Genomic DNA, 12,807 nt, shown 5'->3' with positions numbered 1-12,807 from the left:
GTTGGTATTGCTTTTGGGAGTTTAGGTCCCAACAGTTTAGGAATTAGGGGCCAAAAAAGGACCCAAATAAGCATTTTTCTTGGTTTTCGCACCATAACTTTAGTATAAGTAAATAGAAATCTATGAAATTTAAACACAAGGTTTATGACCATAAAAGGAAGGTTGGTATTGATTTTGGGAGTTTTGGTCCCAACAGTTTAGGAATAAAGGGCCCAAAGGGTCCAAAATTAAACTTTGTTTGATTTCATCAAAAATTGAATAATTGGGGTTCTTTGATATGCCGAATCTAACTGTGTATGTAGATTCTTAATTTTTGGTCCCGTTTTCAAATTGGTCTACATTAAGGTCCAAAGGGTCCAAAATTAAACTTAGTTTGATTTTAACAAAAATTGAATCCTTGGGGTTCTTTGATATGCTTAATCTAAAAATGTACTTAGATTTTTGATTATTGGCCCAGTTTTCAAGTTGGTCCAAATCGGGGTCCAAAATTAAACTTTGTTTGATTTCATCAAAAATTGAATAATTGAGGTTCTTTGATATGCCAAATCTAACTGTGTATGTAGATTCTTAATTTTTGGTCCCGTTTTAAAATTGGTCTACATTAAAGTCCAAAGGGTCCAAAATTAATCTAAGTTTGATTTTAACAAAAATTGAATTCTTGGGCCTCTTTGATATGCTGAATCTAAACATGTACTTAGATTTTTGATTATGGGCCCAGTTTTCTAGTTGGTCCAAATCAGGATCCAAAATTATTATATTAAGTATTGTGCAATAGCAAGAAATTTTCAATTGCACAGTATTCAGCAATAGCAAGAAATCTTCAATTGCACAGTATTGTGCAATAGCAAGAAATCTTCAATTGCACAGTATTGTGCAATAGCAAATATTTTCAATTGCACAGTATTGCACAATAGCAAGAAATATCTAATTGCACAATATTGTGCAATAGCAAGAAATTCCAATTGGATTTCAATTGGAGTTATCTTTCTTTGTCCAGAATAGTAGTTGAATCAACTTAAATCATTGTTTTATACAATATACAATGTATATTCACTTTTACTACCAACTGATAGATTAAAACAATCTTTACCATTCAGTGATAACAAGCACTTTTTTTACATTTTAATATTTTATGATGTATTTAAATGAGTAGTTATTGTTGCAAACTTCATTAGAAATTTGAATTGAGATCAGTTTTGAAATAAGGGAAAGGGGGATGTGAAAAAAAAATTGGGGGGTCAATTTTTTTCATTTCAGATTTCATAAATAAAAAGAAAATTTCTTCAAACATTTTTTTGAGAGGATTAATATTCAACAGCATAGTGAATTGCTCAAAGGCAAAAAAAAAATTTTAAGTTCATTAGACCACATTCATTCTGTGTCAGAAACCTATGCTGTGTCAACTATTTAATCACAATCCAAATTTAGAGCTGAATCCAGCTTGAATGTTGTGTCCATACTTGCCCCAACGGTTAAGGGTTCAACTCTGCGGTTGTATAAAGCTGCGCACTGCGGAGCATCTGGTTAAAATAATGTTTTTTAAAACCGAAAGTTCCAAATGTTAATTTAACAGAAAAAAAGTCGTGAAAATACAGAAATATAATAAAATTTTAAAATAATTTGGAGAAATTTGTTAACAAAATACATTTGAATATTAAATAATAGTATACCAAATACACTTTTTTATAGTCCACATTTTGTGACTTTATTATTGGGTGTCTTTTATCTGAGTTTCTTATACATTCTTAAATGCATATGACAATCCCAGACTTAAAGTTGCAATACTTAATTAAAGTATAGTTTTTTACTGACTCCTTGAAGTCAGAACATAATGTGACTTTTTCAAGTCAGTTTGCACAACAGGATTTACCTCAATGAAATATTAAGATATCAAAAATATACCAAATTATCTTTTATATATGAGCCATTCCACGCTACAGTGGAACTTACAGTGACATTCATTATAACCTGTGTAGAGCAAATTATAATCATAAAAATAAAAGTGTTAGATATCAGAATTGAAACTAAATGAATAAAGAGATAGTTCTTAAAATTTCATGGTGATTGGAGTTATATTAAAAAAGATTTGAAGTTAAAACTGTAAATTTTGAGAAAAAAATCACGGACAAATGCAAAATTCAACAGAGTGTCAAATTTTCACAGCAAAATTTTTGGTTCATGATACTATTTTTTGTTCAAGTTGATGGTTTTAAAGCATAGTGCAATCAATATTTTATTTAAATTATGAACATAAAGTTGTTTTAGTAGTGTTTTCTAGGAAAACTTTGATTTATTTAGATGATAACCCAAGCATTACGATTTTCCGTCAAATAACAGTGTTAGCAACAAGACACACAGAAAGCAAAATGTGAAATAAAAAGAACGCAAACTTGTTATCACTGAAAACATCTGATGTTATAACACGTTTTTCTTATAGTATGGCGTACAGAGCAATGGACCCTAAAAAAATAAACACAACTGAAAAAAATAAAAAATATTCCGTCAAAAAAGTAACGGTTGTTGGATGCAGTTTATGCAATATTATCCAATGAATTTTAATCTGCAGTTGATTGTTCTAGACAATTCCACCGGAAGTTAAACGACCGGATTAATACCGTATCTGATTTGGTTATTACAATACAAGATGGCAAGCAATTTCCTCAGGTAGGTTTTCAGTCAGAAATTGAGGATTTTCACGTTCGTTGAGAATGATAACATTAGTTACCGTTATAAGTAAATAATCCATTAAATGTCCCGTGTTTAGATGTGGTTTTTAATGTGCTATGGTTGTTTTAAAGAGTGCAAACTTTATATAAAATACCTGGGGAGTTTGGAAAGGGACACCAGATATACGCATGATTTCGGTATTGACATGGGTAACACATGTTATCATTGACATACATTGTCTGGTTTAAAATTAGAGTCAAACATCACTTATGTTTTTTGTACATCACATCATCAAAAAGAAAGCTTGTCATGATAAAGAAAAAGTTGCAAAGAGAATCTACTATGATACATGTACACTTTGAAAACAAAAAGAAATATAGATCTATAGGGATGTGTGTTTATGTTAACCATGAATAACTAAGTGATGGTTGACTTCAACGTCCTGGATAGAAATGTCAAGTACACAGTTGTTACTAAGCAATGTATTTCTATTAATCACCAATCCTAACATGTTTTAAACACATTATAATGGGTTTTGTTTACATACTTCTGTTTTATAAAGGTGAAAATTACATGCCTTATTAGATGTGAATTGTACATGTGAACATTTTCCTATAAAAAGATAACAATGTTATTATGGACTTTTTGTTTTTTTCAGTTCTTGCCTGAAAAAACTGTCATTCATCACAACAGTTTGGTGTCTGACTGATACAATAAATTAAACATTGCTCAATGTGTTTTGTACTTTTTTTAGGCTTATTATTGATAATGTATACAAAATTATAAATAATTGTTACAAATAAGAAATTAATTTATTAGATCTTGGCTGGTGTAACATTGTCATTCATGACATCTGTTTACTTAATTCAACCTGTTAACATTGTCAAGCACACTGGTGTTACCATATCCTGTTCAAAAATACTTTTAATATACTCTTTATCTGAAAGTATCAAAAGTTCTGTTTTCTTATCTTAAATCACCCACATGTCAATGTACCATTTAAGTACATTTAATGCACAAACAAATTTCACAACACAAAAAACAACAGCTGTGATGTTTGACCACTCATCAAAGATATTTGTCTTACTTAAAATATGTCCAGTATAACATGATTTTGACATCAAATTAATTTAGATGTAGTTCTTAATTGAAGTCTTTGATAAAGATTTAAATTTAAAGAGGATGGTTTAAAATTCTTTATAACTATCATGATAATATAAGAAAGACTGTTATTTACCAGTTTACCTTAAGATGTACAACTAATGTTACATGTGACTTTTATGGAAAAAAATCATGGTCAATCATAACCTGTTTATAATTTACTTAAACTTACTTAACATTAGACTTTGAAATATTCTAGAAATGACATATGACATTGATAGTATGGATATAGACGTTGGTGCAGTAAATGATATTGGTACAGAAAATATGACAGTTAATGGTATAGAAAAAGCAGATGGATTGAAGACAACAAAGATATCCGATGGCATGGAGACAACAGAGACATCAGATAGCTTAGAGACAACAGAGAAATCAGATAGTATGGAGACAACAGAGAAAGCAGATGTCTTGGAGACAACAGCGAAAGCAGAAGGCATGGAGACACCATATAAAGCAGATGGCATGGAAACAACAGAGAACGCAGATGTCTTGGAGACAACAGAGAAAGTAGATGGTATGGAGACAACAGCGAAAGCAGAAAGCATGGAGACAACAGAGATATATGATAGCTTTAAGACAACAGAGAATTCAGATGGCTTGATGACAACAGAGAAAGCAGTTGGTATGATGTCTTCAGAGAAAGTAGATGGGTTAGAGATAATTGAGAAAACAGATGGCTTGGAGACAATAGAGGAAGCAGATGGCCTGGAGACAACAGAGAAATCAGATGGCTTGTTGACAACAGGGAGAGTAGATGGTATGGAGACAATAGAGAGAGTATATGGCATGGTGACTCCAGAGAAAGCAGATGGCATGATGACTCCAGAGAAAGTACATGGCTTTGAGACAACAGAGGAAGCAGATGGCCTGGAGACAACAGAGAAATCAGATGGCTTGTTGACAACAGAGAGAGTAGATGGTATGGAGACAATAGAGAGAGTATATGGCATGGTGACTCCAGAGAAAGCAGATGGCATGATGACTCCAGAGAAAGTACATGGCTTTGGGACAACAGAGGAAGCAGATGGCCTGGAGACAACAGAGAAATCAGATGGCTTGTTGATGCGTTTTGTTATTTGATTTTGCCATGTGATTATGGACTTTCCCAATAGATCTTCCTCTAAGTTCAGTATTTTTGTGATTTTACTTTTTGTTGACAACAGAGAGAGTAGATGGTATGGAGACAATAGAGAGAGTATATGGCAAGGCGACTCCAGAGAAAGCAGATGGCATGATGACTCCAGAGAAAGTACATGGCTTTGGGACAATAGAGAAAGCAGGTGGCTTGTTAACAACAGGGAAGTCAGATGGTATGGAGACAACAGAGGAAGCAGATGGTATGGAGACAACATAGAAAGTAGATGGCATGGTGACTCCAGAGAAAGCAGATGGCATGGTGACTCCAGAGAAAGCTGATGGCATGGTGACTCCAGAGAAAGTAGATGGCTTGGAGACAACAGAGAAATCAGATGGTATGGAGACAACAGAGAAAGAAGATGTCATGGTGACTCCAGAGAAAGCAGATGGCATGGTGACTCCAGAGAAAGCAGATGGCATGGTGACTCCAGAGAATGTAGATGGCTTGGAGAGAACAGACAAAGCAGATTGCAAAAGGTAAGGGAATATTATTCTTTATTAATTTTGATATTGTTGAAATGAAGTTTTATTTGACAAAAAAAATTGTAAACTTCTCTCCTTTTAGATTTGTTTTAGTATTTGTGTGATATATTATTTAACTGAAATGGTATGTCAAGTTTTTTTTAATAATAATTATGTTATGAATTTAGGCTAATGCATCATGATGTGGGAAATTTCGTGTTGGTGAAACTTCAATGTGGACAAAAAAAACACAGAATTTTGTTGCTGAGGTAAAAAGGTTCTTTGTTATTGTTATTTGTTTATTGTGTTTCGTTGATGTTCTTTCTCTTTTATTTTACTTGCAGATTAATTATTGACATCAATCACATTTGGTGTCCTTTGTTATTGCATGTTTCAGATTAGGAAATATTAAGTTTTAATACTCATTTTTGGTACAGTGATAATAAGGGAGCCTATTGTTTAGTCTTATTGGACTTTATTTGTCATTACTGATGTTTTATCTAAATCTTGCTGGCTAATTAACTGAAAGCTAGCTGAGGAACTAAACTGATTACACATGTTCTCAATAATTTGATTTTGTTTTGGTTTGGACTAAAAGTCAGTCTTTAAACAAGTTAAGTTTTTTTATAAAAGTCTTACACATCAACTTTTTTTATTTTGTTTAAATTGATCGGTATTGTTACATCTTTCGTATTTTTTCCAGATCGTTGATAATATTGAGAGAGAATATATACTGCGATACATGCAGAAGTGTAAATATGGTTACAAGTGGCCAGCGAGGGAAGATTCATCACAGGAACCTGAGGAACATATTGTTCAAAGACTCGCTAAACCAAATACGACTGAAAAAAACAACAAGACATTCTTTCACTTTAAATTTGATAATTAAATGTTTTCATTCATTTGACTTACTATGTTTACTGGTAACACAGTGTCACAATTGCTTGAATAGTCCATAATTGTTTATTATTATTAATGGGTGTAGTAGTAAAAAATGTGGTAACACCTAAATATATCCTTTCAACATTATTCTATCATTCATGTTAGTTCTTTTTGTTGGCGTTTCTTATTGTTGTCCTTGGTTTTTGATGGCCCTTTTGTGTTTGCAGCTCCAATACACAAGTGAATGTGTACCATTCAATATGTGTTATGTTTGGTACTATTGCCTCAAGTGCAGAAGCTCAAACATTTGAGCCTAGGTTGGAAAATAAAATTAGTATTTGCCACACGTGAACTATCATGGTAAAAAACTTGATAATGTCGATCTAGTATAAAGGTGGTATTTTGTTTATTTGCTTTCATCCATCCTTCATTGCCACTATACCCATTGTTTTTTGCTGAGGTCTCATAAAGCTAATATGGTAAACATGTTGATTGATTCGGCAAGCTTATTTTTCTATATTCGCATACACTTAACATTTCATGGGCAAAAATCAATACCTAGTCATCTTTTTTTTCTCTGTTTGTGCTAAAAACCGCATGATGGGTATTGTACTTTGTTTGTATACCACGTTTGGCAATAGAAAATATCTCAACACTAAGTATAGTTCAAATATAACAATGAAAATACTAAAAACAGGTAACAGACGTTGTGTTTTGACATCACGTCTGTTATATTGCCAAAAGTAACATAGGTTACTTTTTTGTATGAAATAGTTGGGTTTCTGCAGACTTTTCTTTAGCTTATATATTAAACATTTTACAGAAACATTTCTTAACTTTTCAGATTCACTTATTTCATCAGTTAATCAACAGTAATTCTCATAATAAGTATAACAATGTAGATGAAGTATGACCACACTACCAGCACAATGTCAACAGATAAAAGTAGACGTCTATGGTTGAAAAATATTAACAAAAATGCACAATAAATGTTTCATTTATGTTGGAAATTGCTAGTCATCATCATTTGATAGAGATTTATTCTTCTGATTTGAATAGAAACTGAATATTGATCGGTCAAGTAACGTGCGTTACCTTTCAACCACTATAATGAAAATGCTGTTTTAATGCCCCAAAACGGTATAAGTTATGTTCCTAACAACGTAGTTTAATTATTTATATATTAATCTTACAGGCTGCACAAAAAAAATAAAGATATGCTACGCTTTAAAATTTGGACATCTTTCACAATAGATATACACTGTACTGTGGAATGTCTCATATATAGTTCTTATAATTGTGACTTAATTTTTTGTGATTTTTATTCCTACTTGTATCCATACATTCTAACAATCACATCACAATCATGATAATGCACGACTTTTACAGAACTTTGCAAGCATTTAGGTTTTGACAGACTCTTTTAAGTCAGAACATAATTTGACCTGTTTAAGTCAATTTGTCCGAACATGCTCATTTGACCTGTTTAAGTCAATTTGTCTGAACATGATTTGACCTGTTCAAGTCAGATTGCAGAACAAATTTTTCAATCAAAGCTAGGTGTACTTCCTTTAAGCCCTGCTTCTGAATCTGCCATTTGTGAATATATTTGATAAATGTTTAGAAACAATTAAGTCAAATGGTTATTTATTTTAGGGGATCTTACATATATTTCTTATGTCTGACGTTCCCAACTCTAAAAATTTCAATAAATTTAGTTTTGGGCTGACTGTTTTAAGTCAAAACATGATTTGACCTGTTTAAAAGAAAATGCATATAAATATTGAATATACCAAATATTTTTTTTATAGTCCTCATTGTGACTTTAGGGGACCTTTCATATTTTCTCTGTCCTATATCTGGCTTTCTCATACATTTTTAAATCAATATGACAGTACTAGACTTAAAGGTTGAAATAAGTTTAGTTTTGACTGACTCTTTGAAGTCAGAACATAGTGTGACTTGTTTGAGTCAGTTTGCACAACAGTATTTACCTCAATGAAATATTAAAATAATAAATGTTTTGCTCTTGATAAATTTAGCTAAAAGTGGATGAGAATAGATCCCTTATTTTTTCCTTGGAAGATTTGAAGTATTGTCGTGGTACTAGTAAATGTATCCAATATTGTATTTTGTAAATCTTTTGATATTGACAGAAAATTGTATGATCCATTTTTTCTGCTTTGGTTTTTGTTTGTATTTTGAAATGATTGAATTTGATGAGATAAATATATATTATGTTAAGATTCTGGAACGAAGAAGGTATGATGAGCCCCACTTTTTAAACTCTTTGATTCGAAACTAGTAATCACTATATTTTATGGAGATTGATAACAAAGTGGTAGTAATGACTGCTTCAAGTCAGAACAAAAATGACCTCTCTAGTCAAAATGCATTAAAAAGGGACATAAATCTTATTAGAATATGAAGATATTAAGTCACAATATTTTATGCAAAAGCTGACCTGTGGAAGTCATTTTATGATAAATTAAAGTCTGACATAAACTGACCTGTACAAGTCATATTCTGTTGAGTGCAAGAAGGGAGACAACACTTACATCAAATTATATCTGACCTATGGAAGTCATTTTATTCTGACTTGTTAATGTCAGAGCTCTGACTGGTTACCCACATATAAAAATGAATCTGTAATATTCATTATTAAATACGTTTTCTTTTACATGAAATTCTTACTTGAAAACTAGGATACGATAATTGACCATGTATAGTTCACACTGGTACATTCTCATGAAACTTCAAAGATTTTTTTTCTAATAGATAGGAGCAGGTGGAATCATGAATGCCATTAAGTTCTGGCCATCAGACAACAATTTCATTTTATCTGCTGCTGTTGACGGCACAGTCAGACTAAACGATGTGGACGGCAGGAATTCAAGAGTACTCGCAGACACAATGAATCCCCATGAGTAAGTCTAATATCTGTTTTATTTTGAAGATTGGGGCTGGTGGAAATATTCAAGCAATTAAATTTTGGCCAAACGACAGTAATAAGATATTAGCCTCTGCGTTGGATGGGCGAGTAACTCTTCATGATGTGGAAGGGAGACAATCCAATGTTTTAGCAGATTCTTATAACTTTTATGAGTAAGTTTTCAATGTTGTCTGTTCAAAGTGTTTGTTGAAAGGGTTTGTATTTATGTGAAGTCCCTTTTATACAGTTAAATGGCTTAAATTGGAGTTTGAAAGGAATTTTATCCTGACACATTTCATTGAGCAACTACTTAAAATTTAGTATTATTCGTGAGATACCACTTTTCATGGATTTCCCAAGTACAGGGGAACAACAGAAATAAATGTTCTACTAAGTAGAAAATTTCTATAGGATATATAAAGACGTGTAAAACCTAGAAATGAAGTTAGCACAAAAAGGATACTCTGGGGAAAAATCTTTTAATGATTTTAATCTTCAAGTAATTGGGAGAGAAATGTGGGAATAGTGGAATGGATGTGGAAATTTGAGGGTAGGGTAGTTGCATTTGGGTACCTCCTTGTCCACCCCTCTTAATTGAAAGAACTGTTCCTAATATAGGGTATGGATTAGTTTTTCCTACATTATAGCATTGTTAATTACAAAGTTGTCTGAAAAACTTTAGTAAAGAAAAAGAAATATATTATAGCGAGTTAAATTTTGACCTTAAATTACTAGAATTACCAGTATTCCTACCAAGGTGGGTAGTTGTCTGAAGGCACTTCAAGAATTTGGACCCATGATAAAGCAAGGTCACTGAATTTTGCAGAAATACCAAATAATGTAGAATTTCACTTTTCCAGTTTCTGGTACTGCAGTGTTGATGTAAATGATAAAAGGAAGATGGTAGTAGCTGGTGATAATGTTGGTAATACCCAGTTAATGACGTATGAAGGCAAACAGGTAACTTGACACACGTACAGTTAATGACGTATGAAGACAAACAGGTAACTTGACACACATAAATGACATATAAAAACAAACAGGTAACTTGACACACTGTTAATGATGTATGAAGGCAAACAGGTAACTTGACACACAGTTAATGACGTATGAAGACAAACAGGTAACTTGACACACTTTTAATGACATATGAAGGCAAACAGGTAACTTGACATTCTGTATATCTGTTAGTGACTGTCACTATATATCTTGTTTTATTTTGCCTTGGCTAGTGTGAAATGTTTCAGTCTTAAAAATAAAAATAAAAAAATCTTTGATGTGATCATTATTTGCTTTTTATGGTATGTACAATGCATTTCATCAAAGCAGTGTCCTGCTAAAATGAGAGACTTTTAAAATTTTTCGGATGTAATATAAAGCTCATAGGAAAGGAAAGTTGCTGAAACTGCAAGTCAGAGCAACTCGTGAGGGCTGCCATTTTCTTCATCAATCCTATAATTTTCATGTTACAGCTATAATTTCAGGATTTGGATAAAATTAAACTAAACACATTTATTTAAAAACCATTTGTTGACATGACCTGGGTTATGTTCTTCTCATATATGTTATGATGGTACGATATGAAACCCCTAATGGGAAGGATTGTGCCTGATATTCATATGATGAAATCATAATCTTTCAATCAGTTTAATTGAAGTCTGGAGCTTGCATGTCAGTTAACTGCTAGTAGTCTGTTGTTATTTATGTATTATTGTCATTTTGTTTATTTTCTTTGGTTACATCTTCTGACATCACACTCCGACTTCTCTCGAACTGAATTTTAAATGTGTGCATTGTTATGTGTTTACTTTTCTACATTGGCTAGAGGTATAGGGGAAGGGTTGAGATCTCATAAACATGTTTAACCCACCGCATTTTTGCGCCTGTCCCAAGTCAGTAGCCTTTGGCCTTTGTTAGTCTTGTATTATTTTAATTTTAGTTTCTTGTGTACTATTTGGAAATTAGTATGGCATTCATTATCACTAAACTAGTATATATTTGTTTAGGGGCCAGCTGAAGGACGCCTCCTCGCTACATTGAAGACCTGTTGGTGACCTTCTGCTGTTGTTTTTTCTATGGTTGGGTTGTTGTCTCTTTGACACATTCCCCATTTCCATTCTCAATTTTATTTGAAGTCAAAAACTTGAGTAGTAATATTCATTAGCAGAAAGTTTATTGTTTACCTTTTGTATTTACAGATATTCAACTGTCGATTACATAAGCAGAAAGTTACCCATGCAGAGTTCTCTCCCCGTGAAGAATGGTTACTGTGTACATCATCAACTGACCAGACTGTACAGTTCTGGGATGTCAGAATGATGAAAGACAGGAAGAGCAGTTTGTATATTCTAAAGCATGACAAGGGAATTAACTCTGGTAAGAATTTTAAGTATGGATTCATTAATTTTTCGTTGGATATATCAATTTTACATTGGATATCAATTTTTCGTGGAAACAAGGGAACCATGAATTTTAATATTCAACGAATTACAAATTTTGCCAAAACCGTGAAATTTAACATCCATGATTATGCAACTTTTCCTCTATCCAGGAAAATTGGTACCAACGAAAATAAATGAATCTGCAGTATATTCAAACAGGAGAAAGGGAGTTAACTTAATTACTTTGGCAAGACTCTTTACTCTTAAGCAGGAGAAAGGGGAATAACTCCTGATAGAATTTTACACTGAATTAATATTAAAAGATAGGGGTTGACTATTTTAAGACTTTAAAACTGAACTAGGATGAAGAATTGACACGGTGTTCATTACAGGGTAGGTCTGGCCACGACCTTATTTTTATGGTTCATTTGTCAATGTTCAGGTTTCTTAACAAGGTATCTTTTTCCAGATGCTACAAGCAATTATAGGCTAACTATATTTGTTTACATGGATCATTGATAATGTAAGTTTATGTGATAATTGTATTTAAATTTTTAAATTATAGTCTTTCAACATAAGTTCAATCATTATAAGTAAATCAAAAGAGACATTTCAACATGTGCACTCTTGTTCAAAATGCAAAATTTAATGATATAGTTTGTATTATAAATATTAATTTGCAGCATACTTCAGTGGAACAGATGGTTGTCGTCTGCTAACTACAGACCAGGGTAACCAGGTCAGAGTATACAGGGCACCAGATTGGGTGTTAGAAAGGAAAATTTCACATCCTCATAGATTCTTTCAGCATATCACTCCAATAAAGGTATTGTTTTAAAGAAAAAGTACTGTGAATGCTGTTCAAAAAGAAGAACAGAAAACAAGCAGAAATTCCAAACTTATTCATTAGAAAACATGGCTGAACTAAAATTTTCAATTGGACATTTTTATACGACCGCAAATTTTGAAAAAATTTTCGTCGTATATTGCTATCACGTTGGCGTCGGCGTCGTCGTCGTCGTCGTCGTTGTCGTCGTCGTCGTCGTCGTCGTCGTCGTAGTCGTCCGAATACTTTTAGTTTTCGCACTCTAACTTTAGTAAAAGTGAATGGAAATCTATGAAATTTTAACACAAGGTTTATGACCACAAAAGGAAGGTTGGTATTGATTTTGGGAGTTTTGATCC

At 32.6% G+C, this 12,807-nt stretch overlaps 1 protein-coding gene across 4 annotated transcripts in view; it reads left to right on the top strand.

The window, feature by feature from the left end:
• Positions 1–12,807, top strand: part of LOC139501135 (DNA damage-binding protein 2-like) — a 33,126-nt gene that overhangs the window by 10,684 nt on the left and 9,635 nt on the right. For 3 of the 4 annotated variants that reach the window (XM_071290116.1, XM_071290119.1, XM_071290117.1), the window contains exons 4-7: positions 9,088–9,236; positions 10,102–10,201; positions 11,440–11,617; positions 12,306–12,448. In XM_071290116.1, coding sequence (XP_071146217.1) covers positions 9,088–9,236; positions 10,102–10,201; positions 11,440–11,617; positions 12,306–12,448 — 570 coding nt within the window. Of the gene's footprint in view, positions 1–9,087; positions 9,237–9,265; positions 9,415–10,101; positions 10,202–11,439; positions 11,618–12,305; positions 12,449–12,807 lie in introns of all 4 variants that reach the window. The other variant, XM_071290120.1, reaches the window with a different exon arrangement.

This window comes from Mytilus edulis, chromosome 13 (genome assembly GCF_963676685.1).
Source record: "Mytilus edulis chromosome 13, xbMytEdul2.2, whole genome shotgun sequence".
Lineage (NCBI taxonomy): Eukaryota > Metazoa > Mollusca > Bivalvia > Mytilida > Mytilidae > Mytilus > Mytilus edulis.
Note: the sequence above shows the minus strand (reverse complement) of the source record. Positions and strands in the feature narration are given on the sequence as shown.